Source organism: Acartia tonsa, chromosome 4, assembly GCF_053477335.1.
Source record: "Acartia tonsa isolate MP-2025a chromosome 4, ASM5347733v1, whole genome shotgun sequence".
Taxonomy (NCBI): Eukaryota; Metazoa; Arthropoda; class Copepoda; order Calanoida; family Acartiidae; genus Acartia; species Acartia tonsa.
The window spans coordinates 1827953-1844461 of NC_137263.1; the positions used below are offsets into that span (position 1 = coordinate 1827953).

General features: G+C 35.0%; 2 protein-coding genes across 4 annotated transcripts in view; one reads left to right on the forward strand and one right to left on the reverse strand.

Moving 5' to 3' along the window:
• Positions 1-16509, reverse strand: part of LOC145315643 (uncharacterized) — a 78368-nt gene that overhangs the window by 18909 nt on the left and 42950 nt on the right. The gene's annotated exons all lie outside the window — the stretch shown is intronic.
• Positions 12751-14198, forward strand: LOC145318167 (uncharacterized). Its single transcript, XM_080159513.1, has 3 exons — positions 12751-12889; positions 13156-13456; positions 14052-14198. Exons 2-3 carry the CDS (start codon positions 13187-13189, stop codon positions 14190-14192), a joined length of 411 nt encoding a protein of 136 aa, XP_080015639.1. The 5' UTR covers positions 12751-12889; positions 13156-13186; the 3' UTR covers positions 14193-14198.

Consider the following 16509-nt stretch of genomic DNA (forward strand, 5'->3'; position numbering starts at 1 on the left):
CCCCAAACACAAAATAAACGAGGCCTATTTTAACAACATAAGCAGATTTCAAAATCAAAAAATGGCGGGTAAATATAATGAAGAGAGTGATGACAATGGCAGCCATGTTGTTTCACCACCGCCGCCATATTGTGGAAACCCCCGGAAAAATTTGGCGCGCTTTTGTGGGAACAAATCAAATCAGCCAATCTCTAATGGAGAAGATATTTCAGAAAGCACCTTTGGTAAATATATATATTACATTTATTAAAACTTTTTATTGGCATTCTTTGCAATGAGGGAGGGGAAAATGGGCTTTTGATTACACTAGTCCCCAAACTTGTATAATAAAATTTCTTATTCGTTGGCTTAAAAATATTGGGGACTCTTATTGTTTTTTGATTGGTTGTTTCATTAAATTGAATGTCTGTTTCATCCACTAATTGTAAACTACATGATGGGTAAATTTGTATATCATCATTAGGGATATATTGCTCATTTCCTTATCTCTTTCGATACATGTATTCTTTGGGTATTTGAAAAATATTTATTTATAACAGGTATAGACTGGGTGGATACAAGTTTTGCTGGAATACATGGATATGGATATCCGGACAGGATAGGGCTCTGGTCCCAGGTAATTATATTTCTATACCTGGATATCCGGGCAGGACAGGACTCTGATCCCAGGTATAATATCTCTATACCTGGGTATCCGGGCAGGACAGGACTCTGGTCCCAGGTAATTATATCTCTATAACTGGATATCCGTACAGGATAGGGCTCTAGTCCCAGGTAATTATATCTCTACACCTGGATATCCGGGCAGGTCAGGACTCTGGTCCCAGCTAATTATATCTCTTTACCTGGATATCCGGGCAGGGCAAGGCTCTGGTTCCAGGTTATTATATCTCTATAGCTGGATATCAGAGCAGGACAGGGCTCTGGTCCCAGGTAATTATATCTCTATACCTGGATATCCGGGAAGGACAGGACTCTGGTCCCAATTAATTATATCTCTATACCTGGATATCCGGACAGGATAGGGCTCTGGTCCCAGGTAATTATATCTCTATACCTGGATATCCGAGCAGGACAGGGCTCCGCGGAAAGCCGTTTATAATACGATGCGAGAAATAACTATTCTCGTATTCATTCGAATCCGGTGGATAGGAACCGGTTCTTATCAATACGAAAAAACTATGTCTAGCATCGTATTATATCCAGCTTTCTACGAATATAAAAATGTACAATCATAAGAATAAAACCAGTTTTTTTAGCCCATGCCTTCGGCACCTCGGGGCTAAAAAATGGTTTTAATCTTATAATTGTACATTCTATATCCGCGGAAAGCTGTTTATAATACGATGCGAGAAATAATTAATCTAAATACTTATTTACAATTTACCTATTAATCTAGTTGTATCATTACTAGGACGTTGACAATAATTCAATCAGCCAATCACAATCCTCGATTTGCTACACTGACCAATCACAGCCCTCAAACTGTTTTAACGACCAATTAGAATCTTTAAATCCAGAATCAGCTGATCTAATGAGTCCAGCTGTACACCAAGTGCCCGCAAGCTTCTGTTGGAAACATCAAAGGCGCCCCGCAACAGCTGAAAATGCTCAAAAACCGGTTTTAATTTCAACAGCTGCTCCACATAACTGCAAAACTGGTTCTGACAGCTGTATTCATGACAAACAAAGGAAATTAAGACAAATTTATCATTAAAGTCTGTTTTTTAAAATAAATATTAAAAGAAGCATATGTATTGTATAATGTATATATTATGTCATAAATGATCACTTTAACATTGTGACACAATGTTGACATAAGCAAAAAAAGAGTATGTCAACACAAAACTTTCAGGTTTGAAAGGGTTAATCAAATCCTGGGATATAAGGGGATATGGCAATGGACGATGAATTGATGTACATTCCCAATTATGATAAACAATACCACCTCTCTAAATTGGTTAAAAAGTTTGAAAACTGATGGTTTTTACCAAGATTTTATAAAAGTATCCAATGATTTTAAGCCAAAAAATGTGAGAGTGTGTTTATAATACTTTGGATACCAATTTGATTTTGAGTGCAATGACCCCTCCCTGCCTGAATAAATAAACCCTATTGGTATTGGTCCAATTTCATGAGCAAAAAATTATAATTATAGATTTCTACTACATGTAATATATCACACTGCACTGCAGTAAAAATGTGGATATTTTATTACTTGGATGTTGCACCAGATTTTCATGTGCTTTGATAAAGTAAGGCTAAGTTGCAATACCTCCCATTCACCCACTTTACTCTATCCCCCTCCCCCTCATACTGAACTGACCAATAAAGAGAACCATTGTATTAACCCAAATTGATAACAAATTCTCTCCTGTCAATATATCCATGTTGTATACTATATCCAAAGCAGTAAAACAAAGAAACAGGAAGGGTCAATGAATATTACAATCTTAGACCAAATAAGAAAAATATGGTCAGTATTTGATGACATTTTCATTGCGGTTAGAGTAAATAAAAGGAGCATACCTCTAACAGAAGCCGAGCTTCCCTGCATAGAGAGCCCTATCGGTCCAGTGGTTAGCGAGATCTTTTGTTACAGACAGACATCTTACCTATGTTATTATAGATTCAAATAATTTGTCTTTGTGACTTTGAAACCGATTAACATCCGCTGGAATAGAACCGGTTCTGAGTTATACGTAAAAATCTTACAACTCTTTTAGGAATAATGAAAAAAAATAATTAACTGTTTTATTTATCTAGGGCTTCGACACTTTTGGGCTAACAAAACTGGAATCAAACTTAAAACTTACATTTTACTATCTGCGGAAGGCTGTCTATAATACGATGCGATAAATAACTATTGCTGTTTGTCTTAATAAATGATGTTATGGTCCAATATTAGATGTTCATTATAGCTAAGACACGGAAATATATCCTACAAAAAGTAATCCGTTAAAATCTCACCGACCATTGAACCGATAAGGTTATCCATTTGTCGGAAAGCTTGGATAGGTCCTGTGATGGTTTTAGGCTATTTTATTTAAAACAAAACCTCAGGGGTTTCCCATAAATATCTAGTCGAGCAAAGAATCCCCCCCCCCCCAAAAAAAAATAATTGTTTGAAATTAATTGGAAGGGAGGGGGAAATAGAGATTTAGTTTTTCGTGTGTTTGTGTTTTTTTAGGTCAGGTTTTATTGGGTACAGTCAAGAACTTCCAATGGGGGGGGGGGGGTAAAAGGGTGATTACTCCCCAAATGAATTTGGGGGTTCTTTAGGCATTTTCAATTTGGAATTTTCAATTTTTAACCCCCCCCCCCCAAATAAAAAAGCTTGCCTCTATGATATAAAGATTACCCCCCTCCACCCTTTAAATTATATTTTCAAATTTTACCCCCTCCCCCAAATGAAAAAGCTTGGACGGACGCCCCTGGGTACAGTGTAAGGATATGACAATAGAGTGCAATTTTGGAAAACCAGGGATGGAGGGGACAATGGACTGTAAATTACACTGGTACCCAAAGTTTATAATCACACAATCTTATTTATTAGCTCAAAAGTTTGGGTACTTTCACTGAATTTTGATTGGTTGGTTCCAAACTATCAATATCCAATAATTATGATCTGCGCAAAAGGGGTAATTTTGTCAATTATCATTAAGTATGTAATGAACATCAATTTATCTGTAATTGTCCTATCCTACAAGACAGGGAGGGGACATTGGGCTGTATATTATACTAGTCCCCAAAGTTTTATAATAATGTTTTATTATCCGTTGGCTGAACAATTTTGGAGACTTTTATATGGAATTTTGATTGGATGATTCATTAAATTAAGTGTCCAAACTTTTCAACCACTAATTGTAATCTACAGAAGGAGTATTATTGTATATTATAATTAGAGATGTACATTAATTTATCAGCCATTGTCTTATCCCTGTGGAACATACAAGGCCTATTATAGGTTTTGAATGCGGTACCATTAATTACATTTCACACTCCAGTGTGTGTAAAGAAAAGTCCCAGGGGCGTAGCTTGCTGAGCCCCCCCCCCCCTTTACATAAAAAGATAAAATATATATATATATCATTTTGGCAGCGGAAAGAAAAAAATAAAATAATTGTTTTCAAAAGAACACAGTAAAAGTGTCTGACTGATTAAGACGTAACAAAAAAAATTAGCCAATGAGAGGCCATTATTGACCAATGGTAAAATTTATAGTGGCCTCTAATTGGCTAATTTTTTATTGTTACGTCATAATCAGTCAGACACTTTTACTGTGTTCTTTTCAAAAACTTATTTTTTAATGATAATGTTAGGTTCACATATTAAGGGTTGTGGTTCAAACTTCAGAAAGGGACGGAATATTGGACTTTAAATTGTACTGGTACCCAAAGTTTTATAAACAAGTTCTATTATTTGTTGGCTTAAATTTATAGTCCATTGACTTATCCCATAAGATGTCTGATCATTCTTTGATACTTTTTTTTATCAGGGACATAAAGAAGACAATAGCCGATAAATTGATGTACATCCCCAATGATGATTTATAAAATTTTTCCTTCTGTAGATTACAATTAGTGGTTAAAACGTTTGGAAACTCAACTTTATGAACCAACCAATCAAAATTCAATAAAAGTCCCCAAAGTTGTTAATACAACGAATAAGAAAATATTATAATACAATTTTGGGGAGAAGTACAATAAACAACCCAATTTTGTCTTAATTATTACAGGTGTGAGAATAATAGCAGTGGCAACTTTTCAACAAATGATAATTTTGAAGAAAATGACTCCGATGAAGAAAGTGAGAAGGATGATCATGATGATGAGACTTATTTTAATAATGAAGATTTTCAACAGTCTGACCTCAACAAAGCATTTGATTGTAACCGAGAATTTGGTCCAGGTTAGATTTTTCAATAGCTTGTTCGATTTTAGGTTACTTTGAGGTTTGCAGGCAGGTTTTAAGCTAGTTTTACCAATGAACCAATATTCTTTAAAAACAACACTAGGTGGTCTTATGCTATAAAGGTTTTAGATTTCAATCTTGGAATTGATTTATGCTATTTTAATGACCTCTCCCCTGGAGATTCACGAGGCGCAGCTTCTAGTTTGTGTGTATTTTAGAAACAATTATTGGTTTTATTATTTTTAGTGTGCTGCCCTAATGCCGTTGTAGCCAAGATTAACCAGAACGGCCGTCCTGCAAACGCCTGCGCATGTATCAACAATTATCTCTGCTACCCAAGTCCTTTGATAAACGGGCGCTTAACGGGTAATCCCGTTAAAAATGGTATTATATCCTCCGTTAAGTCAAGCTTAACAAATGTACATTCAACCGCCACACAAACTTGTAATACTGCGGCTAAGAACGGTGATTTTTCCATTGATAACGCCTGCAACACCCATAACGGTTTCATCCGCCGAAATTGTGTGTTATCCCCGTGCATAACAACCGCTAGACAGCCGTATAATCTTCCCCACAAAACAAACTATCAACCTCCTCTTATTACCGCCAATACTCACCAAAAACCCGCCATCTTGCCTTGCGCCGCCGCCTCCCCCGCCGTAACCGCCGACAGCCTTGTACCCAGCACATCCTACCTCAACATGGCGGAGTCAAACACTGTTTTTGTCCACCCCAAACGCCTGATCACACCGGGGGCGCATGGCGGCAAAAATGGCGGAGTTTTCCCGCTCAATTTTGTGTACAAAAATATTAGAGAGGAACTTTTAAAAAGTGAGAATGTGAGCTGTAATTCTCCGGATGTCTGCAGCCGTTGGAAAGTTTTTCGCGCCTTTTTTTATCAGCAGCTTGGCTGCGCTATAGGTCTTAAAAGTCGGTCAGTCCGTCCATCCGAGTAACTAAACAAAAATTGGATTTTATAATAGGCTATAAAAGATGGGGGTTTACTTTTTATCTGGTCATAAATTACACTGTCCGCTCTTTGAATGCTTTTATTTTATAAAAAACAGTGTAATAAAGCTTAATCCTGCGCTTGTATCACGTATGGGCATAATTGTCCTTGTTTATGTGTATTGTGTATATCTATATTTTTTTGTATGGCTTCGAAACCGATTAACATCTGCTGGATTAAAACCGGTTCTCAGCCATACAAAAAAATTATGTATAGCATTGTATTACAGACAATTTCCCCATAAATAAAAAAAATTATAAAATTAATACCAATTTTGTTATTCTGGGTCTTCGGCCCCTCTGGTTTTAAACTTATATTTTTTTATTTTTATCTGCATAAAGCTGTCTATAATACGATGCGATGAATAACTATTAATTGTTTTAATATAAAGGCGTTAAAAACTTAATTATTTATAGTTTAAATTGGAACTACCAACCCAATACAATATTTCCACAACCAGTTTTTGGTATTGAATGCTTAGATTTCTGTAACATCCAAGAATTTTCTCAAAAAATAGACTTAAAAATATCAAATAATACGGAAAAAGTAAACAATGAAAATTTGAGTTTAGCTCAAAAAACTACAAAATCAAAATTAATCCAAACAAGTTGTCCAAATGAAAACGCGTGTGAAAATCCACAGTTAATTCATACAAGTTGCTCAAATAAACTTACGCAAAGTTGCTCAAAATCAATTCAAACAAGTTGCTCCAATGCAAATGCGCATGGAAAGAAAAATGTATTAAAACAACAAAAAGTAAAAAATGTTGAAAGTCCAAAGTTATCAAACTGCACAAGTAACACACAGGGTGCGTGGCCTAAACAAATAAATCACAAATTATGATGATGACCTTTTGGAGGCTTTGTGTCGCTTCGGCCGGGTTCTAGACCTCTACATGAACCTGAAACATACTCCGCATTTTATAATTGCAGTGTAAAGCATCTATTCACCCTATAGACAACTAACCCTTTGATTACAGGACCTTTGTCTGAGAGTCCTAACCGTGCATGGTTATGCGTTGCAACTGCTTATGGGCCTAGGCTTTCCCACTACTCTTACTGTTAATATTACGCAACTGACATAGTTAGGTACCATTCTAACATCTCTGGTGTGACGCGGTGTTGTTCAGACTTGAATTGGACACCTCCCGACAGCATGCCATGCCAACACCTTGACAATTACACTTATGCTGCGGGTTGAAAATAATGAATTATAATTGTTAGATACAATCTATGTACCATTTTGGAAAGGGAGGGGACATTGGGCTGTTTACTACACTAGTCCCTAAAGTTTCATAATAACGTTTGTTTTATTTGTTGGCTCATCAACTTTGGGGACTTTTATTGAATTGTCCCCAACCTCCTTGAATTAGGACAGTAAAGGTGACGCACACGCCTGCAGTAGATTGTGAGCCAAGCGGATTTGTACTGGATGATTTTATCATTGAAGTTGAACAGGAAAATAGATATATAATTACTTGGATGTTACAACATATTTTCACATACTCTAATTAAATGGACCTTACAGCTGGCTAAAAAAACGATAACTCCCATCCACTCCTTTTACCACTTAACCTCCTACTGGAAAAAGTACTGACCAATAAATGAGGACTAAAGTAGCAACCTAAATTTAAGACAAAATATCTTCTGTTGTGATATCCATGTATTATATATATATCCATGAACAGGAAGAAAATTTACCTCAGAATGGAATCTATATAAGGTAAAAGTTATTTATTTAATCATATGATAGACAGCTTTGCGCCGATATTAAAATTAAAAATCATAGTATTAAAACCAATTTAGTTATCCCCGAGTGGAAAATTGTTTGTAATACAATGCAATACATGATTTTTAAACGGAAAAATGTTCAGGCCTCTAAATAATGGTAAATATAAATTGTTTTTAGCATTTTATTTATTTTGTTTTGATGTATCAAATATTGTATTTAGAATTTTTGTTTCACCAAAATCAAAGATAAAATTTTAACATCATATTTTATTTGTATTTTTGAATTTTTTAAAAATTTGTAATATTTAACTTAAATTTGATTTTTAATTTAGATAAAAGATTTTTAACCAAATTTGGACTTGATTCAAACCCAGCTCAAACCCAAGACTTAAATCTAAAGATTTATTAACCTAAAACTATCTCAAGACAAAAAACATAAACATATTTATTTGGGCATTGAAATTTAAAAAGATTAAAAAATATAAGATACAATTACAATTAAGTTTTGTGAAGCTTCCCTAAAATTGAGAACTAAATCGGTTCATTAGTTATCGAAATTTTAAGCTATATAAAAAAAATATTACTCCTTTTTATTACAGGATAAATCTCAAGAAAGAACACAGCAATAGTGTTTGACTGATTATGACGAAACAAAAAAAATTAGCCAATGAGAGGCCACTATAAATTTTACCATTGGTCAATAACGGCCTCTCATTGGCTATTTTTTTTTTGTTACGTCATAATTAGTCAGACACTATTACTGTGTTCTCAAGAAATACAACTTATATGTTCAGAATATGTACTGTACTGTATTATGTATTCACATTTTGTTATCATTATCATAGTTATTTATCGCATCATATTATAGACAGCTTTCCGCGGATGTAAGCTTAAAGTTCAATTCCATTTTGTGATCACAATAGGGCTAACAGATCTGGTTTTAATTTTATGATTTTTATTTTAATATTCTATAAGCCATACTCTAAATGCATTTCTGTACTACAAAAAAGAGGTTATAGAATAATACAAATTTTGTACAAAAGAAGAGATCCCATATTCGATTCCCACTGTTAAGATTCCCACAAATGGATTCCCAGAAATTAGATTCCCCTAATGTTGAATATCCTATGTTATTCTTTTCCCCATTACTCTTTGCCCAGATGCACTTAGCCTAAATGCCATAAATTCATGAGATCATATTTCCTCTTCGACAAATTGCCGCATCTAAGGATATCCCTAGAAACAACATTCTTTTATTGGCACAATTATTCTCTTTTGACATATGATTGTTAAATATGTTATAAAAGGACGTACAGTTTCTGTTAACGATTATAGATGACCTAACCTATAGAGAACATAAATTATCATGCAATGTTATATGTAGATCAATAGGACAATTCGATCATGGTTAAAATAACGATAGGAGCTACTTATGGACGGACGGACGTAGAGATTAAGGGCACATCGAAATGTGAACTGTAAGAAATATGATCTCTTGGCAAAGTGTAATTAGGATAAGCGCATTATGGATATCATACTTCAGGGGTATTATTTTTTTAAGGGAATCTAATTTAGGTGAATCCGTCACATTGGCAAAATGAAGTTTGAGAATATAAAAGAGGAAATTCGATTATGGGGAATCAATTTGGGGAAAAGTACCTAGAACCCTTTTATAAGATAATTATTTATGCCCAAAAAAAGATATTTTTAAACCAGAAATTAAATTACCTTTTAGATCTAATACTTTAGTGTTTTTTTTTAAACTTGAGTATATTTTCGGACCAATGGGTATCTGTCTTTTGTACTATTATTCAACAAAAAGAAAACTATTTAAAGATTTAACAAAAACATGTGTACTTCGTTACTTGAATGTATTTGGCGCATTCCCAAAAAACGGGTTGTTTAGCATTGAATCTCACCCCCCCCCCCCCCCAAATTTTCTTTGAAATTGAAAGGTGGTGGTATAATGGGTACTGGGTAGCCCTGAAATCTTAAGGCACAGCAGTGTTATTTCCAATTTATTGAAAAATATAAAGATGATTAAAGTCCCTCAACAGATTATGACGTCATATGATAGAATAGCCAATGAGAGGCCAGTATACACTGTAATTGACCAATGCGGTAAAATTTATGCTGGCCTCTCATTGGTTATTTTGTCGTCATATTCTGTTGAGGGACTTTATTCATCTTCAATATAAAGGGTGAGAGTTTGAGTGCTTAACAGCTACTTTAAGGGAAAGCATTATGTTTTAAGCTTAAAGTGAAAAAAAAATGTTAAATACTTCAAAAGAATTATAGAATAGGATTGTTGTGTTTAAAGATGCATTTTGTGTACTTTAGATATTTAAAAATATTTTTTTTTCAAATTTTTACGCAAAAAATCTCTAGTATTAAATCTGAATATGATTTGGCGTGAAATTGGTCCCTTTTGAAACACTATCAGCCAGGGTTAGGTCCATAGACGTCCAAGGGGTGGGGTAATGGGGCGATTACCCCCCCTCCAAACGATTTTGGGCGCATTTTTAATACTCTATATCTAATAAAATTTAAATTACCCCCCCCCAAAATTTTACCCCGGGGGTAAATTTTGGGGAGGGTAAACTAAATTTACCCCTGCCAACAGATTTTAGGGGGGGTAATTACCCCCCCCCCCCCCCAAGCAAATTTTACCCCCGGGGTAAAAATTTTGGGGGGGGTAAAAAAATTTTGCGGCGCGCTTCGCGCGCCATTTTACCCCCCCCCCAAAATAAAAGAGCTTGGACGCCCCTGGTTAGGTTGGATATTTTTTTGTCCGGATATCTGGTATCCGGTCGGATATCTGGTCAACGCCGAATATCCGGCAATTAGCGGATTTTCGGTCGGATATCTGGCATTATAAATCAGCCGGATATTCGACTCTGACAAACTAGAGAAAAAAAACCTACTCTGTGTAATGTTATAGGACAGACGGACAGACAGACATCGTTCTACTTTGTATTATAGATAAAAATGCTTCGCTACTAATGTGTTTTGTCATAATGGATTTATTATTATGTACTCTAATAAAGTAAAACTTGTAGCTGGCTAAAAGAATAACCCCCCCATCCAATCCCTTTACCACATCCCCTTCCCATTTTACTGGATGCACGAACTGACAACCTAAATTGACAACAATTTTTTCCCTGTCATAATATCCACGTATATTCTATATCCATTGATGCATCCTTTATTATTAAGGCCTGAAAGTTCTGAACAAATATTGAAGGCTCACCATCTGTACAGTAACACCCAACAAACAACCGGCATCGGTCAAAACTTTCCGGCCAAAAATTCACCGAAAAAAAATCCGCCAATTTCATGCAACAATCAAGGATTAAAGGTCAGGAATAAAGCGATTAGAAATTCCCAGGTACAGGCCAACCCTTTCATTGCACGGCCTTTGTTTGGAAGTCCAAAATAAGCATGATGATTAGTTGCGCCAATTTTTATTTGACCTTTCTAATCGATATAGGATATACGTAAATATATTGACAAGGGTAAATTTGTCGTCAATTTAGAATTACTAATTTTGACCTTATTTATCCATTATCGTTCATCCATTAAGAGGGTAGGGGATGGGGTAAATGGGGATATCGTTCTTTTAGTCCAAGTAATAATATATTGATAATTCTAACGTATAATCCAACTATTTTTCAGACAACCAACACTTTCATTACACGGTCTTTGCCTGAAAGTCCTAAATAAGTAGGATGAAGAGTTTGACCAGTTTGATTCAATCTTATGATAACGTTTTGTTATTCGTTGGCCCAACAACTATGGAGACTTTTATTAAATTTTGATTGGTTGCTTCATTAAGTTGAGTGTCCAAACGTTTAAATTGTAATTTACAGAAGGGATAACTTTGTGCATCATCATTGGGGATGTACATCAATTTATCGGCAATATCTTATCCCTTTAGATCCCTATCAACAACGACATTATTGTTGATTGATTGATTGGTTAACTATGCCTTTATTCCTGGTTACTAGGATCTCCTAGACTCAGTCATGAACACACATTCCATGACCAAGACACATGACAATCACATGACCAATACACATGACAAGCACATGACCAACACAAACTATGACAAGCCCATGACAAAGGAAGCCAGCAAAATTGCGCCAAATGGGCAAATCCAAAATGGCGGCCACACTGTTTTTGATAATTATTCACTAGGATAGAAAAACCTGTTCATAATTTAAAAAGGGTGACAACATCCATAAAAGCGAAGCACTGAAATGGTAGGACAAACAGACATTAACACTTGTATTGTGTCAGACCTGAATAATCAGAATATAAATGTATAGTATTTGAAGCAAAATTGTAAGTAAATTTGTTGAAAAACTGCTTGATACAGGATAATGTTTATGAATACTTACATTTTTAGGACTTGATTATAGAGTTGCTTTTCTTAAAATATTGTACTTTGTTGTCCCAGGAATCATTATACCAAAAATCAGATCAAACGGATAATTAGATCACATAAAGATTTGTTGTTAAAAAAGTAAAAAAATCAACATATTTAAAATGGACGTACGGACATTCTGGTATTGATTGTAGAGTTGCCACGCTTTCTAAATCGTACCTAACTACTACAGGAATCATCATACAAAGATTGAAATCGATAGGACAATTCTAACATGCCTAAATTAAAGAATAAAAGCTATATATCTCGGACGTACGGACGGACGGACTGACCGACCCTAATTATAGAAAAGCTTTGCTTTGAAAAAAATATATTTAATTATCAAAATTGTGTATCTTTTTAAAACCAAAACTAAGTCTGTCTGTTTGTCTGTTTGATTGATTGTCTGTTTGTCTGACCGTCTGTCTATCCATCTGTCTATCCGGATGTCTGTCTGTCTGTCTGTCTGTCTGTCTGCCCGTATGTCTGTCTGTCCGTCTGTCCATCTGTCTTATCGTCTGTCTGTCCTACCGACTGTCCGTCCGTCTGTCCGCTTGTCCGTGTGTCTGAAGCTTAAGATCTTGGTAACCGCTGAACTGACTGGGCTTTACTCTTTAGGGAATATAGCTACTATTCCTGCAGTGGTTTTAAGCTATTTTCTCAGGGGGCTAAAAACTTGTTTTCTAACTGACTAATAGGCGACCTTACTTGTGGCGGGGGACATGAGTTCGACCATCTGCACGACTGTGGATCTTGTGATCAGCTGGTTCTGGACGAGGGGGACACACACACCACCACCACTGCTGATAGGTACAGATAGGATAGATAGATAGATAGATAGATAGATAGATAGATAGATAGATAGACAGTCAGACAGACAGACAGACAGACGGACAGACAGACAGACAGAAAAACAGATAGACAGAGCTACAGGCAGACAGACAGACATATATATATAGACTATACTACACACAGACAAACAGACAGGCTGACAGACAGATAGATAGACAGATCAATAGATAATATCATTTTTAAGAAAATTAAATGAAGATAGATAAAACAAATACAATTTTAAGGCTAAAATATGGAATTATTGGTCTTCTTGGCATGGTGCGTAGAAACCTGGCTCTTGTGTCCGCCAGCAAGGGTTCTCACCACATGGAGTCAGGCCAGTCAAATTTGGAGACTAAACAGGATTCGGAGTGTTTGTCAGACACAACCAGCCTTCTTGCTGACAGCGGCGGCTGTCTGCCCCGATGTGACTCGCCGCTGGTCGATGTTTCTATTTGCAGCCCGCCGCCCCCGCTGTCTGAAGAAAATGGCGGATTGAACGTAGCGGCGGCGGATATTTCTCCCCAAACTCTTGAAATGATTCAGGTTTACAATTTTGTCAGGGATCTGAAGGGATAAGACAATGGACGATAAACTGATGCACACCCATGAATTTGAATAACAAAATTAACCTTTTTATAGATTAAGACTATTAGTGAAAGAATATGAACACTGAACGTGTTCATAAAATTATACTCCAGTATATAAAATGCATAACCTTATATCTTTGTCTGTAGTTTTGGTATAATGGATTTATTATTACTTGGATCTTACACCAGATTTTCATGTACTAATAAATACCTCCCCACCTCCCCCCCACCCCCACATATCCACACTCTTCAGCCTATTCCCTCCCCTCTTACTGGATGAACGAACTGACCTATAAGTGTTGTCCATATTAGCAAGCAAAGTAAACGAAATTTTCCCCTGTCATAATATCCACGTATATTATATATCCATTATTTCAGGAAGATGATTAAAGTTGCTCATCAGATTATGACGTCATACGATAAGATAACCAATTAGAGGCTAGCATAAGTTTCACCATTGGTCAATTACAGTGTATATTGGCCTTTCGTTGGCTATTCTATCGTATGACGTCATAATCTGTTGAGGGACTTTAGTCATCTTCTTATTTTAGGATTACCTGTCCCGAAGTTCTCGCAGTGATGATTCCAAGTGCCTGGCCTACTCCATAGAATTCTATCAAAAATCTTTCTATCCCGGGCTATATTGTGGCAGGTGTTCTACCTGCTTGCAAACCAGCTGGCCAATACCATAGTTCTAGACTTATTTATTCCTTGGAATAGAATTCAATAAAAAAAAACTTTCTATGTTCTTCTTTATATTATTTATTCCATGGTATAAAATTAGATAGAATTTTATTAAACACTTTCTATGGTCTAAATCATGTTCTACCTGCCTACAACCAAACTTTCTATGTTAGTCTATATTTTGTTCTATCAGCTTACAAACCAGTTGGCCTATTCCATAGTTCTAGACTTATTTAGTCCATGCAATAATAATAAATTGATTTCTACTATATTTTTTTATGATGTAACCAACTGGCCTATTGCATTATTGGAAGATGTTTGACTCAATAAAATTCTATCTATGGGAGATATTGTACTTGATATAATTCTATCAAAAGCTTTCTATGGCTACATTGAATTTCTACTTGCTACTAACCTTAGTTCTTGACTTATTTATTCCATGTAAGACGTTGTACTAAATATAATTTCTAATGATTATTTCATTAAAATCTTTTTTAAAAATCTATATTTTATAATTCTATGTCAAAATTTTTTTATTATTATAGATATGTTTTTGTTTTGTTTTTTACTGTGATCTCATAAAAAATTTATACCAATTGTCATATTTAAAAATCATAAATAATCATAATTATACCAAAAAATCATTTATAATTAAATATATATATTTTTAATGAAGAAACCACTGTAGACTATTTTTTTATAAGGAAATTTTTTTGTATAAATTACTTTGTCTGTTATCATTTACTAGTGTTTACGCCCCTAGAGGCTTCTAGGGGCACTTGAGGAGGGGAGAGTCGAATTTGAAAACCCAATTAATTATTTTAGATTTCAAAAGAAAAAGTGAAAATCGGTAAAATCAGACATACAGACAAACACACATCCTGATACTTTATTATAAGGATACAACTCTATGAGAGGAAGGAAGGGGACAATTGGGCACTAGTCCCCAAAGTTTTATGATAATGGTTTCTTATTCCCTAGATTAACAACTTTAGGAGTTTTGATTAGTTTGTATATTAAGTTGAATGTCAATCACTAAATGTAATCTAGAGAAGGGTTAATTTTGTGTATTATCATTGGGGATTTAGATCAATTTATCGGCCATTGTCTTATCTCTTTAGATCCCTGATTTTATGGCCTGACCGTTCTTTTTAAAAAAGTTTAATCTTGATTTATTTGGAATATATGACATTGATAAAGAGTGGTCGTAGCTGACATAATATCGACATATCGATAGGGCAGTGACAATATAACTGCATACTTCTTCAATCTTGATTGGTTGGTTCAAACTAGCAGTGTACAATCTTTTCAACCAATAAATTTAATTTACAAAAGGGGAATTTTGATTATCATAAACTCGGATGAACAGCGATTTTTCTTAAGATGTCCTATCCCTTAAGATTCTTAATCATACATTCCCGAGATAATTAGAAGTATAGAGACACACACACACACACATCCTATTAGTTCTATAATTAATTTGCATAACAAAAAACAAGGATGACAACAACCATAAATTCAAAGCAATAAAAATCAGACGGTAGGACAAACGAACTTGTAGATTGGCAATTTATGAGTCTAAACAAAATTGTTAATTACATAATACTTTTTTTGTAGGACTTGATTATAGATATGTTTTGCATTTAAATAAATTATACCTTTTTTTCTTAGGAATCATTATTCCAAATAATGACGAATGGGATGATGATTACATAAAAAACTTTGTTATCAAAAAGGTTTGAATGAACATATTTTAAATGGACTTTCTGATAACGATTTTAGAGTTGCTACGCTTTTTGTTCGGGCCTATTATATTACCAAAAAACTATCAGAGCGGGGTCATCTCAAAAAACGCCTATCTCAGAAAACGCCTATCTCAAAAAACGCCCATCTCAAAAACGCCCATCTCAGAAAACGCCTATCTCAAAAAACGCCCATCTCAGAAAACGCCTATCTTAAAAAACGCCTTTTTCATAAAATGCCTACCAATTACAGAAAAGCTTTGCTTTAAATAATTGTAATTCAAGACGCATCAGATATTAAGTCCTTTATATTTAATCTAAAATATACAAAGCAAAACAATACACAATGGATATAAGATATACGTGGATACATTAACAGGGGGAATTTGTCGTCAATTTAGCTTGCTAATATAGATCTTATTTATTTGTCATTCATTCACCCAGTAGGAGGTAAAGGGATGTGGTAAAGGGGGTGGATACGTGATGTCATTATTTTAGCTAGCTGCGAGCATTACTTTAACAGAGTACATGAATATCTGGTGCAACATCCAAGTAATAATAAATCGATTATGTCTACTAGATC

Excerpts from the sequence above, each read along its gene's own strand:
- LOC145318167 (XM_080159513.1), top strand. The coding sequence starts at position 13,187 with ATGGTGCGTAGAAACCTGGCTCTTGTGTCCGCCAGCAAGGGTTCTCAC. Across the intron at positions 13,457-14,051 it reads AAACTCTTGAAATGATTCAG|GATTACCTGTCCCGAAGTTC; the intron begins GTTTACAATTTT and ends TTCTTATTTTAG.